The sequence below is a fragment of the Triturus cristatus genome, chromosome 7 (genome assembly GCF_964204655.1).
Source record: "Triturus cristatus chromosome 7, aTriCri1.1, whole genome shotgun sequence".
Classification (NCBI taxonomy): domain Eukaryota; kingdom Metazoa; phylum Chordata; class Amphibia; order Caudata; family Salamandridae; genus Triturus; species Triturus cristatus.
This window is the reverse complement of record NC_140590.1, coordinates 314,883,505-314,899,422: the sequence shown is the minus strand read 5'-3', so window position 1 is coordinate 314,899,422 and position 15,918 is coordinate 314,883,505. Positions and strand designations below refer to the sequence as shown.

At 44.7% G+C, this 15,918-nt stretch overlaps 1 protein-coding gene across 1 annotated transcript in view; it reads left to right on the top strand.

Annotated features, from left to right (window-relative positions):
- KMT5C (lysine methyltransferase 5C) overlaps positions 1 to 14,737 on the top strand; it is a 176,932-nt gene extending 162,195 nt beyond the window's left edge. The window contains exon 9 of the mRNA XM_085616374.1: positions 12,089 to 14,737. Coding sequence (XP_085472500.1) covers positions 12,089 to 14,451 — 2,363 coding nt within the window. The 3' untranslated portion in view covers positions 14,452 to 14,737. The remainder of the gene's footprint in view (positions 1 to 12,088) is intronic.
- The last annotated feature ends 1,181 nt before the right edge of the window (positions 14,738 to 15,918 follow it).

Genomic DNA, 15,918 nt, shown 5'->3' with positions numbered 1-15,918 from the left:
ACCATTTTTGCGATTCAGAAAACACTGTAAGAACTCACTGGAATTCACAATAAATGCAAGATCATATTGGCGACATTACCCCAGGCCAGATAATTCTGATATATACACTTGTGGAACCTGGTCATTGAAGCTGTGATTCCACTTTAACCGAGGGCTAATGTTTAACCAAAACCCCTACACTCATTAGCTGGGCTGCTAAAGGTTATACATTCCAGGTGACTGCAGAAAGACACTTAAAAAGCCGAAAACAAGTTGTAACACCAAGACCTATGCTGTGAAAAGTAAACAATTTTTAATTGAGCCTTGAGCACAAAAAGTCTACCCCATTAAAATGGCTCCTTAATGAGACAGTACTGTACCTACTCCACTTAGCATGCTCAGGTTTCATTGATAAAGCAAGGCTTGGCATGTATGGCCTTATTTGTGAAGCTGTGCTTGCTGATTCGCTGGACTGTCTAGGACCCTGTGGATTTTTTAGTGGTAGAGGTTGGTTCTGCAATTCTCTGGAAAAATGGTTGGTAACCTCATTGAATATCCTAGATATCTGGAAGTCTTGACAAACTACAACTCCATGTTTGTAGCATGTGTTGCTGTGGATATACGTGCTCTGCATACACCTGCCATCTTGTGTTAGGCTTCATGTCCAGGGATATACTGTGACTCCTTCCTTAGTCAGTAGTGCACATGGACACTGACATCGGCCTAGATTGTTTTTTTTCTGCCATCTGTGTCCAGCGACCACTCTAAAACTGACGCTTATCCTCGCTACTTTTTTTCATGAAGAGCATCCACTCCATAGCCCCCTCAGATCCCTGCCCTCACCACATCTTCAACCGAGCTGGCACCTTCATCGCTCCTGAACTTTGCCGCACCATCAACTGCTCCATCAAGTCTGCAACATTCCTGGAAGACTGGAAGCACGCAGAGATCAACCTCGTGCTGAAGAAACCTTCTGCCGACCGACGGACCTCATGAACTACAGACCCATCTCTCTACTCCCCTTCCCAGCCAAAAGTCATGGAGAAAGCCATCAACGCCCAACTCTTTGAGTTCACCAAAACGAATATCATCCTGGACCTCTCCCAATTGGGCTTCAGAAGCAAACACAGCACTTAGACTGCTCTCCTAACAGCTACGACCAAGGCGAGACTGCAGCCCCCATCCCCATGGACCTCTGGCTGCTTTCAACAGTCTTCCACCACACCCTCTGCGCAAGACTCCATGACGCCAGCATCCCAGACGAAAGCCTCGAATGGATCCGCTCCTGCCTCACCGGCTGAACGCATCAAGTCAGAATTACACCGTTCAAATTAGAACCCACAGAGGACAGCTGCGTAGTGCCTCTGGCATCCTCCCTGAGCCCCACCCTCTTCAACATCTACATGACCCCGCTTGCAGCCATTGTCAGAAGCCACAGACTCAACATTGTTTCCTGCGCCAGCTACACCCAGCTTATTTTCTCCCTCTCAGTCGAACCCACAGACACCAAGAGCAACTTCCATGATGGGATGAAGGCAGTCGTCACCTGGATGAAGGGCAGCTACCACAAGCTTAACTCAGACAATACCAGAGTCCTCATCCTGGAATCCTCTCCCTCGGCCAACTCTTTGTGGCCTCCAGTGCTCTGAACCCCGCACCCACGGACCGCGCAAGATACCATTGTATCATCCTGGACTCCTTGCTCTCAATGAACTGACAAATCAACGCCGTCACGTCCGCCTGCTTCCAGACACGCCGCCTCCTTCGTAAGTTCTTCCAGGAAAACTGTCAACCAGGCGCTCGTCAGCAGCAGACTCTCCTTCGGCAACGCACTCTGCCGACACCACCCAGAAACTTCAAAAGAAACTGTAGACCATCCAGAACGCCTCCACTCGGCTCTTCCTGAACATCCCACACTGCAACCACATCACCGTCCACCTGAGATACCTTCACTGGCTACCTTTCAACAAGAGAATCACCTTCAAGTTTCTCGCGCATGACTACAAATCCCTCCACAATGCCAGACCTGCATACCTCAATCATCGCTTCTAATTCTACACCCCCACCAGACATCTCCGCTCCACCCAACTGGCCCTGGCCACGTCCCATGGATCAGCAAGACAACGGCTGGAGGAATATCCTCCTCCTACCACGCTGCATAGACCTGGGACTCCCTGCCTCTGCACTGCAGGCAATCACCATCGCTACCCCAATTCAGGAAGGACCTCAAGACCTGGCTGTTTGAATGAACTGCAGACCCATCCCCTCCCCACCCCACGCCTTCAGACCCTCACAGGTGAGTAGTCGTGCTTTATAAGTCCTTGATCAATTGATTAATCAATAAATATTCAAGATGTTGTCAGTGCCTATCCAGCTATTCTGCTGGCTGACAATGCAGCCGGCCTTCTCTACCAACCGTGGCTGTCTCACTTCCTCATCTCTGCCCTTCCTCAAACTGGTCGAGAGACCTACCAACGCCAAGATCATACTTTAGATGAGCTCACTTTGACCTTTTGATGAGCTTGCGTTTGAGAATGAAGAGGATTTGGGTGATGTACCACACACCCTTCCAAGTCAGTCCAGGGTATAATGCAAAGTATCCTTGGTTGGACTAGCCCAGTGTTTGCAACCATTCCCTCTTTCCTCAGCCCAATGAAACGTCCCCTTAGTTTGACCTTATCTCCACTGCAAAAAGATTCTGAGGTAAGGAAAGCAGCTGGGTGTACACAAAGATGCTGCGGCCATCTTCCTCATCTTCGAGTAATACAACCCTCTCAACATAGAGGAGGAGGAGAAAACGTGCCTTCTGGAGTTCCAGTGGCCCATCAGACACCTAGCCCAGAGACGCTATCCTTGAGCGCACCTGAGAGATGAGGTAAAGATGGCATCCTCTGCATTGGAACCAGTAGGCCCCCCGAAGGAAAAAAAACTCCAAGGGGCAAAATAATATCTCTTAAACAGCAGAGCCAGTGGACAGACCTCATGCTGCTAAACACCCCTATGCTGAGGCAGAACACTGCTCCCATAGAAGTCTGGCATCGGTCCCCAAGCATGTGGGAAACGAGCAGCCACCCACAGGTTCACTGCCACCATCAGGCTCCAGTTGGCACCGAGAGAAGGCTTCGAAGTACACATTCGATAAAGGACGTTTAGCTACAACAGACTTTGAGTCTAACTCGAACTAAAAGGTACCAAACACCTTTACACTGAGCTGAAATAGAGTCCAAGAGTGCCTCCGAAACTAAGCACCAAGTCAATGCCAAGGGCCCCTTTGGTGCCAACATCTAATTAATCCGAGGCACCTATCTCACAAAAGCTGACAGAGGAGCTCGGTGTCATTCACAAGCAGCTCTTCGTTCACATAGAGACTGGAAAACTCATTGCCTTACTGCCTCCTGGACAGCCATCAACCAAACTCCCCCAATTTTAAAGAAGCACAAGTCGTTTGAAGAGGAGCTCACCTTCGATAAGTCTAGACCTTTGGGGCCCAAGACTCATAAATACAAGGGCACAAGCCAATTACTCAAATCGCCTGCACAGTCACCACCAACCCTTCTTCTGCTCCCAGCAGTGACACAACTTTAGACACTATTGCCAGAGTTACCTAAGAGGGCATTGCACTACTTCTCAGACCCAGCTAGCCCATATTGGAAGGGATACATCTATGACATGCCTGAGGGAAAGGGAGATCGAGACAACCCCTGGGAAGATTATAATGTCAACTCTACTGACTACCCTGCTTTGGAACCATACCCAACAAAGCCAATCCCATCAGATGGTACCACCGCATATCATGCGATGATTCAGAGTGCACACCGCCACAAGGTGGATACGCATGTCGTACAGGAGGATTCTGATTTCCTGGTGGAGACCCTCTCCAAAACAGAGCGCAGTGTACAGTTCCTCCCCATGCCCAGGTCGATTTTAAAATTGGGCCTGGATAACTTTAAAGAGCCCAATAAGCCAAGAGTTGTCGCATCATAGGTCAAAAGAAAGTTAAAACCTCTCCTCATGACTCATTCTACATTCGTGGCCAGTTCCTCCCCTCACTTCTTATTAGTGCACACAGCACGGACGTGTGCCTCTATACAAGCCACAAGTGATGCTGCTACTCTAGACAAGAAAAACAGGTGCCTTTAGGCTGCAGAAAAGCACATTATACTGGGAACAGCTATTCACTGGATTAGCTCCAAATCTGTTGGCTTGCTCTGAAGGTATGACCAGTTTTACTGGGAGGAAATGGAAGTGCTGGTGCAAACCCTCCCTCATAACTGACAGGGAGAGCAAAAACGAGCTGGGAGTCGAGTGGAACAGTATTTTAAGTTCAAATATCTGTGTTACACTAGATGCAGCGAAAACTGCTTCCTTATTATGAACATCCTCCTGTGCTGGCATTCATGGCTGGGCATCTCAGGGTTCAAACCAGAGGTGGAACAGCACCTTCTCAACAACCCATTTGATAGAGAAGACGTTGATGAGGCGTTGTAAAAAAATGAAATAGAGGGCAGATATAGCAAAGTGCAAGGGTGCCCTACAAACTGCCACTCCAAAGGATAGAGAGGGGCCTTTCACCTACAAGCCGGAGCTGGGGCTAAAATCACATCTTCTGGAGTGGTGCAGACTGTACCAGCACCAACAGCAAGTCTTTCTTCAGTCTCAGGCAGAGTATCTACCTAGGCTTATTACAAAGGCAACAACAAAGGCAGAGGTGTCTCTGGTAAATGATCCTCCATCCCCAAACACTAATTTGCCAGTGCTCCCATGTAGAATTTCACCTCCTTGACGAGGGTCAATAACTCCTCTAAAACTGCATAAAATACTCCTGCCACTGCATTAACAAGGCATAGGAGTCTATGTTCTCTACTCATTCTAAAGAATGTCAGAACTCACCTACCCATTCAAGACCTGAGGCCGCTAAACCAGTTTATCCTGTCGGAGCAATTATAACAACCCTGCAGGACATTATCCTGCTGCTCTGACAAGGAGACTTCATGACAGCACTAGATCTGAAGGATGCCTGCTTTCATATTCCTATCCACCCTGCCGATCACAGTTACCTTCATTTTGTGAAAGTGAACAACACTACTAATTCCAAGTTCTTCCCCTTGGAGTCACTACAGCTTCCAGTGTGTTAATGTCGTGCCTGGCAGAGCATTGTACAGAAACTCTAACCAGGTCTTTCCACATCTTCACGACTGACTAACCAAGAGCAGTATCATACAACAATGCCTATCGCTCACTGAGGCAGTGGTGTTCCTACTCCACAGTCTAGAGTTAACTATTAATCTCAAAAAGTCCCACGTCAAACCCCAACAAATCCAGCCCTACCTAGGCTCCATCCTGAATGCGGTTTGCAGAAGTATACCCTAACGAGTGGAGTTTGATACAATCCAACAGCTGATGACTGACAGAATGCCCTCTTACAGTAGGGACTGTAATGAAACTGTAGGGCATTAAGGCTATATGGTTGGCAGTAGTGCCCATGTGTCCCCCTCAAAGACTATCTGCTAACTTGCACAGCAATAGTCACAAGCTGGCCTGTGGAATGATCTTAGGTTGGTAAAGATCAATACTCTGCACGCTCTGCAGTGGTGGAAGAGCAGCAGCTGTTACTTGGCAGCCCTTTCGTCAGTCCTCTCCCACTAGTGACCATTACAACACATGGTTTGGGTGGGGCACACACCTCAGTCACATCATGGTTCAAGGCACCTGGAATCTCCAGCACCAGGGCCATCACATTAGTTACCTCAAACTACTAGTGGTCTGTCTAGCCTGAAAAGACTGCCTCAGACTCATCCAAGGTAAAACAGTTATTCTAAAGACAGGCAACATAACCATGAGGTATTACATTCTGATTCAGGAGGGAGGACTCACTCTCCACACCAGTCTGCAGAGATTTGTTATTGTTTTCTGCCATCCTCAACTGTATTGTTTCTGTACGCGTTTCCCTGTTCTCCGCATATCGCTACACTCAACAAACTCTGTTTTCGATCGAAAACCTCGTGCACGGCCGTCTGCAGGTGGAATAGACTCTATTCCAATCCTGGGTGCCACGCAAAGTACCCTCACACCGACCTACATCGAGTTTGAGAGATGCAACGCCAAAGCATCCAACTTACATCTTCAGGGAAGAATCCAACCAAGAAGAGATCGAAGCGTCCCCCACAGAATAAAAGGCCCTCTATGTTCCAGAGTCGTATTCTGAGCACAAGATTGATCTGGAGTCCGAAGGTGTGCCTTCGGGGCAGGCTGCCGGGAGTACCGTATACTCCTTGCCCCCTATATCCTCTTCCAAAACTCATAAGGCTACGGCACCACCTCTGCCTACTGGCCAAGGTCGGCACCGAGACAATGTTTGAAGCCCTGTCTCCCGGCTCAGCACTGAAACAAACAGTCAAGCCTTCCGGCTCTTGACCGAGTCGGCCAAAATTACCTTCGGATCTGAAATCAGGCTTCTAGGACAAATCTGGTAAAGAGCCGAAACCCTCCATTTCGAAACACAAACACCCTTCGAAGCCAAAATATTCTAAAGACAAGTCGAGTTTGACGCCGAAATCCAAGGACAGGGTTCCTGAGCCTCCAGAACCCTTTTTTTTATTTTTTTTATTATTAATCTTTTTATTGAAAGAAGAACGTGACAATGCAATGATTATACATACTTGAATAAAGATGACAGGACATCGACGGACAGGCAGCTAACTTGCTTGCACTTTTAAACGCTATAGTAGATTCACAATTTCCCATTAATCAGACCCATCGCACTGGTGATGTCCCTTTTCAGTCGGGGTTCACATATCCCTCCCCTATAGCTGTTCCATTGTCCCCAGATCTGTGTCCATTTGGCGGGGCACCCTCTAGATTCATATATGGCCTTCTCAGTTATCATGCACCAACCCGTATCCTTACTCCAGTCTGCGAGGCGTGGTGAGTCTAGTGCCTTCCACTTTCTTACAAAGGTTTGTTTTGCAACCATCATCCCCAGCGTCACCCATATCCAGAACCAATTTTAGACGTTCTTAAGACCAAATTGGATCCCAAACAAAAGAATGTTTATTAATCCTGATACTGAACATATTTTGGCTGAAAATCCAGCAAAACACAAGCTTCCTTCAGATTACACTGCTTAAAGAGGAGGACATGGCTACTAGCCCTGTTTATCCTGTCCCACAATCCTCTCCACCTCCACCATCTTCTCCACAATTAATAATCAAGGATCCATTGCACATAACACCTCAGATCTCCACATACTGATCCAGATGTGGATCAGGGTGATGATGATACTCATTTGCCTGCAGACCCATGTAATGATTACACCATTGACCCTCCAGTAGACAATGAGCCAGACCTTTATCCTGCAAAACCATCACCATCAGATGCTAATATGGCTTATCAACAGCTCCTTGCCAGAGAGCAGAGTATCCTGAGGTACCATTAAATGAAGAGACATTAGAAGAGGATTTTCTATTTGAAACACTTAAGTCTACACATAGGTCAAGTCAAACACTCCCTACACTTAAAGGTATGATGAGACATGCAGATGATATCTTTAAAGAACCCTGTAACAGCACGTATTTTAACTCCAAGGGTGGATGAAAAATATAAACCCTCAACATCAGATCCTGTGTTTATTAAAGGACAATTACCTCTAGATTCCCTAGTAGTGACCAATGCTCGTAAAAGAGCTATTTCGCAAACGTCTGGGGATGCGCCTCCTCCAGATAAAGAATCAAAACTTATAGATACCTCTGGAAAATGAGTAGCTGTTCATGCCACTAACTACTGGCTCATCGCAAATACACATAGGTCTACTAGCTAGGTACCACAGGGCACACTGGGATGAGATGGAGCAACTGCTCCAATATCTCCCAGACGAACACAAAAATAAAGCACAGTAGTTAGTAGAAGAGGGGAAACTCATCTCTAACTCCTCAATAAGATCAGCTTTAGACGCAGCTGACACTGCAGCTAGGGAGATCAATACCAGCATTCTCCTTAGAAGGCATGCATCGCTTAGGATCTCAGGGTTTCATCCTAAGGTTCAACAGTCCATTTTGAACACCCCCTTTGATAAGGAACCTGTGTTTGGTCCTGTGGTCGACCAATCCTTAGAAAAGATAAAAAAGGACACTTTAGTTGCAAAATCCATGGTAGCGCTCCAGTCCCAATCCAATAGAGGTTCCTTTTGCTGCTCATTTTACAGGGCAGGGTCCAAAACAACATCCTGAGACCCAAATGCTTCCTCTTACAAAGGAAACAACCTATCCTTTCCCTATAGAGGTTTCTACAGAGAAAGGATATATAGGAAACCATGCCAAAGGCAGTTGTAAAGGCGACACACCACATAACACCCCTTTTCCCAATAACCAGTGACTTGCCCACACTTCCCCTGGTCACTCAACACCTGTCGGGGGAAGACTTCAACAGTTTCTCCCCATTTGGCAATCTATAACAACCGAGAAACGGGTGCTAAACCTTATCCAACATGGTTATTGCATGGAGTTCACCTCCAACCCACCAAACATTCCACCTCACGGTCACAAATTGACGTCCGACAATTTGCAATTACTCAAACAAGAGGTGCAATCTCTCTTACAAAAGGAAGCCATAGAACCAGTTCCATTTTAGTACCAAGGTTCAGGGGTTTACTCTCTTTATTTTCAATTTCCCTAAAAGGACGGTTCCTTAAGTCCAATTTTGGGTCTCAGAGAATTAAACCATTACATACTGTCAGAACATTTCCATAGGGTAACACTTCATCTAGTTCTTCCAATCCTACAGCAGGCGATTTGTTTGTCCACACTGGACTTAAAAGACGCATATTTTCCCATTCCCGTTCATCCAGCTCATCTCATATAGCTCAAATATCTCAGATTTGTGATAGCAGGTAAACAATATCAGTTCAAAGTACTTCCATTCAAAATAACTACTGCTCCCAGGTTATTTACAAAATGCAGTGCAGTGGCAGCAGCTCATCTCAGAAGACAACAAATTCATGTCTTCCCCTACCTAGACGACTGGCTCATCAAAGCCAGCACACTCCAAAAGTGTCTTAAAAACACCCAGACCACACTACACCTACTTCACCTACTGGGTTTCACGGTCAAGATTCAAAAGTCACACCTACAGTCTTTGCAGATACAATCTTATCTCGGAGCCACACAACACTCGCATGGCTCTAGCCTCCTCCAATGTAGCCAGAATCTCCAATATCCAGACTCTATTGCTGCAGTTCCAAACCAACCAAATCTTGCCAGCCAGGACTTTCATGCTCCTACTGGGAATTATGGGTTCATGCATTGCAATGGTACCTCATGCAAGATTACACATGCATCCTTTACAAGAATGCTTGACACGTCAGAGGAATCAGTCACAGAGTCAATTGACAGATCTAGTTTTGGTAGACCGCCGCACCGATCGCTCTCTGCAGTGGTGGAACCCACAACATTGATCAAAAGGGCGGCCTTTCATCGACCCTGTTCCACAAGGCGTGCTAACAGCAGACGCATCTCTCACCGGTTGGGGTGCTCTTCTCCATCATTCCGCAACCTAAGGTCTCTGGGACGACAATCACAGACTTCTCCACATCAATTATCTAGAGCTTCGAGCAGTGTTTCTGGCTCTGAAAGCCTTTCAGTCTCATCTCACAGGCAAAGTTGTCCTAGTCTGTACAGACGACATGATAGCAATGTACTATGTACAAAAACAATGGGGGACACACACTCCAACTGTCACACCTGTCTCAGACAATTTGGAAATGGGCAATCCATCACAAGATTCACCTTCTGGCAGAACACCTTTCGGGAGTGAACAATCAAATTGCCGACCTCCTCAGCAGGAGGCGACAGCAAATACACGGATGGGAACTTCATCCCCAAGTACTCCTTCCATATTTTTAACAATGGGGATACCCATACATAGATCTGTTCGCCACAGTTGACAACGCACAATGCCCAAACTTCACCTCCAAGTTCCTACCCCATCTCTCCAAAGGCAATACCTTATGGATCAATTGGTAGGGATATTCGCCTACACTTTTCCGCCTCTCCCACTCCTTCTGTTTCTGGTTCGTAAACTCAGGCAAATGTCACTCACACTGGTTTTGCCAGCTCCCACATGGGCCTGTCATGTGTGGTACACCACCCTTTTAGAGCTCCCAGTAGTTCCACATCAAAACCTACATCTCACCCCCAGTCTCCTCACTCAGAACCATGGAGAAATCAATCATCCAAATCCCAAGGAGTTTTACTTAGCGATTTGACTCCTGAAGTTATAGCGTTTGGGTATTTAAATTTACTACCAGACTGTATGGCAATTCTCAACGAAGCAAGAAAACCTACTACCAGAGCTTGCTATGCAGCAAAATGGAAACAATGTTGTTGTTTACTGCAATAACAACAAAATGATACCTCTAAATGCCTCTGTTCAGAACATTGTCTGTTACCTTTTAAACCTACAGCAATGTGGGCTAGCCTACACATCTATTAGGTTGCACCTTGCAGCAGTAGCTGCGTATTTGCAAAACAGACATTTGTATTTGTTCAAAGTTCCTGTCATCAAAGCATTTGTAGAGGGCTTAAAAAGAGTTATACCACCAAGACTTCTACCGTCACCAGTGTGGAATCTTAGTATTGTACTTACAAGACTTATGAGTCCACCCTTGGAACCTCTACACAAGTGTCCTTTACAGTTTCTCGCTTGGAAGGTTGCATTCCTCATTGCAATCACTTCACTAATAAGAGTTAGTGAGCTACAGGCATTAACTTTAAAAGAACCCTTCTTTCAGCTCCATAAAGTTAGGGTAGTTCTTCGCACCAATCCCAAAATTCTTCCAAAAGTGGTCTCTGCTTTCCATATTAACCAATCTGTTGTGTTATCTGTTTTCTCTCCTCAACCTGATTCAGTAGCAGAACAAGCTATTCACACACTTGACGTCGAAAGAGCTTTATTGTAATATATCGAAAGATGTTTTTTTCATTTACACCACCTCACAAAGGCAATACTATTTATAAATCTGGCATTACAAGATGGATTGTTAAGTGCATTCAAACTTGCTACGCAAAAGCCAAAACAACTTAATCCATACACCCTGGAGCGTATTCCACTTGTAAAATAGGGGCATCTTTGGCCTTATTGGGTAACATTCCTATAGCTGACATTTGTAAAGCAGCAACATGGTCTACACCACATATATTTACCAAGCAATATTGTGTGGATGTACTAGCACACAACATGCCAATGTAGGGCAGTCCGAGCTAAAACACTTTTCCTAACAACTGCAGCATCACCTGGTTAGCAACCGCTTTGGGAGAATATTAGTATATAGTCTATGCAAAGCATGTGTATCTACAGCTCACATGCCTCGAACGGATAATGTTACTTACCCAGTAACCATCTGTTCTTAGCATATAGAGCTGTGGATTCACATTCGCTCTCTCACCTCCCCGGGCACCTGTAGTTGTTGCAGTTCTCATTATTTATATTACATACACATGGACATCTTTGTATTACACTCACTCACTCCATTCTCACCCTCTTGCGGGAAAACAATCTAACAATGGAGTCGATGCCCATGTGCACTATCACCGAAAGGAGCAGTCATCTTGCCTTGTGACTGGTAAAGACTTCTTCGAAGAAAAATAACTTGCAAACATCCGGATTCAACACTAAATGGCAGGAGTATGCAAAGCATGTGTATCTATATCTCTACATGCCAAGAACAGATGCTTACTGGGTAAGTAACATAATCCTTTTGGAAAAACTGTGCACGTTTTAATGTCCCGCAGACCTACATTGTAGTCCTTGGAAGGCTGAAATTCACTCTCCCTTCATTCAGGGAGGAACACTTGACCCAAAACTACCCAAAAATACATTTAATTACATCATCATAAAGGTGTTCAGTGGGTTTTAATAACACAAAAAAAGATTTTGCGTGATTTTATTGGAAAAGCAGAGCCATCAGCGCTGTTACAGGCAAGTAATCTCAGTACACAGAGCAAATTTGAGTAATAATTTGTTGTTCAGTTTTTATAGTGCTGTATTACCAGCTGTTTTTTTGCTTATAAGATATTTTCAGTGATAACTGACCAGTGTTTGTACTCTTCTGTTGTAGGCCCAACGTACAAACTATCCCTCACCGTAAAGAAACGGTGTTCTCGATCCAGGAGGACTTCTTCAGCGAAACTCAGGACTCCCCCCTTTGCACTCACATCCAGTCCTTTTTCTCCTGGCAGTGCAAAGAGACGGAGTGGAGGACACCCACGGCCTTTCTATATGACCTCTGCCACTAGTAGTGGAAATCCAGAAACTCCAGTGAAGTTTATCCTGCCCAGTGGAACTGTTCTGAAGGATCTACGAATTCTGCTTCATAACTATGCCACTTGTGACAAAAACTATCAGTATCAGACTCCCTGTATCCGCAGTGAATGCTTAAGGGTGACTAGTGAGCCTGTGTCGTCCCACAAGCGGCACGATCAAAACCATGCAAAGCTTAGGCTGAAAAGCCAAATCTCGAAAATTCTACAAACAAGAACGAGGTCTCAATCTATAGCAGTTTCCTTATCTTCTAAATCTACAGTTACCAAAAAAATTGATACAACCCCTAAAGATCGCAATAAAGAATGCTTGGACATGCACTCAGAGGCTAGCAATTCCAGTCAACCTCTTACAAAAGTTCCTAGCCTAAAACTTGTGAAGCTGGGCCCAGGCTCCCAGTGGAACATAATAACACCAGAGGTGTCTTCTCCTGTCTTGCATGCAAGTAGCAGCTTGTCTCCTGTTTCTTTAGACAAGGACCAAAGCCCTTCAGAAATTAGGGATGACCTTGTTACAGAGCCCAGCTCAATGGATTTTGTCACACCCAAACAGCCTGCTGAGGAAAGGCCACCAAAAAACGCATGGCTTTTGGTTAATCTGGGACCCAGGAGACTTCTTGATGGCCTATCTGTAGGCCAGCAAATTTCCGCTACGGATGTCAATGATCTAAATGTTGCAGAATCCAAAATCTGCAGTTTGTCCGCACCTGATGTACTTTCCGGGGAAAGCATCCGTAGCTCAAAGCGCTTGAGCCACAGAAGACAACTTCATTTATTTTCAGACCATGACCTTTCCCGTCCAAATGTGAGGATTGATCATGTTAAAGACTCCAATGTATGTTCTTTGTCAGAACCTGAAGGACACCTTGGAAGGCACAGAAATAAACATGGCTCATTAAGTCCTCACCAAAAAAGTCTCTTTCCCCACTTCACACCAGACCAGGATATTTCTTCTACACAGTCTGGGGCAATAAATGCTACAGGACCGCAAAAAAATGGTTGCGATTCATTGGTTCTACGCCACCGACACCGCATTTGTCTGTCTTCAAACAAAAAACTTGCCTCTGCCACATCTGGGGAAAATAATGTTGCTGAGTTGAGCTCAACCATTGGGCCTGCTGACACAAGGTTGCAAACAAATTCATGGTGCTCATCCCAAGCGCTAGACCTTTATTTACCTAAAAAGTTTGGCTTAACGCACTATGTTAAAGTGGACTTGAGTAAATCGACTGTTCAAGATATGCAAATGTCAACTTTCTCGGGTTCACAAGCGAACCCAAAAAAGGACGTGAGTAAGGAATCGGAGATGGCTCACACTCTCAATCTAAATGGCTACCCTCAAGTTGCCAGTAAACAATCTTTTACAGATACTGTTAAACAAAACAATGACCCCAAATACTTAGGAGATGCAATTTTTAGCATGCACCCTGAAGACACCTCAAAGCAGAAATCTGGAATGAAGTTGAGGGTAGATGTTGATCACCTACCTAGCAATGAAGTACTTGTAGTTCCACACAAATCTGTGGGTGATTTACTAGGTGCTGTTGAAAAAGAAATCAAAAACTCTGAAACACCTTCACACATTGAAGTTCGTAGGTCGCCCAGGACCAAACAGACATTTTTCAAAACAAGCATTAAGGTAGCCGTACCTGAAAGTGCCCTCCCATCTTCAAGGGAGGTAGTTAAGAGACATAGACATCTGCTTCCTGCAAGCCGAAAGACAGCATCCAACCATGCTCATTTCACACCAGTGGGACAGTTTCAGGAAGGTATTAGGGTTATGTCTCGCAGCCAGTCATCTAAGACATCAAGCAGTCCATTTGTGGATGTTAAGAAGTTACGCAATTTGGGAGCCTCAATGGATCCCAAGTTATCTTCAAAAGCGTATGTGCAGCTTAGTGTTACAAACATCCAGAAAAGAACGCATGCCGTTCAAGCGCATTCCCCAGTCATGAAGAAAATTAAGCGACTATCTGAGCCCAAAATAATGGATTGTTTTGAGGACACCTCTCTCGACGAAGAAAGCCCGACGATAGATGTGGACACAAAAAGAACAGTGGCATTCAACCCATTCACCCCATCCAAACGCTTACGACTAGTTGTGAGCCACGGATCCATAGACTTGGATATAGCATCCGCTTCAAGTGAAGATTCCAGTTGAGGGACCATGCCGTTTCTGTTACACTTGGGTTATTACAAAAGTGAATTCCTTGCAACCATGAGATTGGAGAAGAGGGGACTGTTTTTTGTCAGAAATGGAAGAAGAGTTAACTGAGGGGACAAATCAGTGGGGCCCATGTTTCAGGTCACCAGATGTAGGTTTTTCCGTTAGTTGTTCATTTCTGATGAAAGTGATTTCATTCTTCCACTTTTGCCCTCTTACAAAGGTGTTATTCTTCTCATTTCTGCGTAAAGAAACAATACGATGTAAAAAAAGAAAAAAAAAATTGAAAATATATAAAATCTCTCTTCATTCCCCATGAGTCAACCTGGGCAAAATGGCTTTACCCGGTTGACTTTGGGTAACCACAGCTTTGGATTGCTGAAGGCATAAAACATTTAGAAGTCTGCACCAGCTTTTAAAGTTGGCCTTTGGATTTTGTTATAATATTTCCTTTTCCATTTGCTGTTTTCAATTCTTCTCCTTAATTACATTCTAATTCACCCTTCCTCTTGTTCATATTTTTCAATCACATTAGCTTATTTAAACTTTTTCTTCTTTAAAATCATTTAACATTTTCCCTGTTCTCTCCTTCTGCACATCTTCTTCTTTTTCAAATACACCTACCTTATTTCTACCACTTCGTCTTTAAAATGATTTAAAATGGTGCTACATAAATAGGTTTGAAACTAGATTCCAGAAAATAGTTCGCCTGGAATCAAAAATGGACAGCTCCTTTATTTTCAGGTACACCTAGTGTCATTGAAGAGAGCGCTGTATTTAGGTTATTTATAGCTGAAAGTAGTGATCTGAAGTTGTAATGTAACATTGGGCTCACATAGTTTGGTATCGATTTTCAAACGTGGTTAGCATGTTGACACTTAGTGATATATGTTAATATATATTTATATATCTATAAATATTAGAACTAATCCGATTGCCATTCTTTATGCAACTAGCTGCAAATTGCTCAACTAATCAACCTTCAACATTTTTGCTTTCCCCTGCTCGTTGGTAGAGCTAAGATTTTCCCATTGACGTCTTGGCTTTGTGGTGTCCAATAATGGACCTTAAGTGCCAACATGCTGTATTTTCAGGATATTGAGGAAATAAATGTACATACAATGAATCTTAATAGGGATCATTTACTTGGTAGGTTTTCTGAAAATATAGCATGGCTGCAGCCCTTTTGGACACCGCTGGATTAGCTTGAAGTTTATTTGGCGAAAATACCCAACTGATCGCCATCCCTTACCTAAAGCAGGATTTCAGCCTATGGGGATTGAATTTAAATGCCACCGTTGTCCGAGATTTTGATAGGAAAGCTTGATTTAATGTGATATGGGAATATCCATGCTGAACTCTATTATGCGACACCTGAAGACGGCAGCCATTCTATCTTTGTGCCTCCTTAAAACAGTTTGTAATTGTTGGCTGTGCTGAAAAGCAAACAATAGATGTATCAGT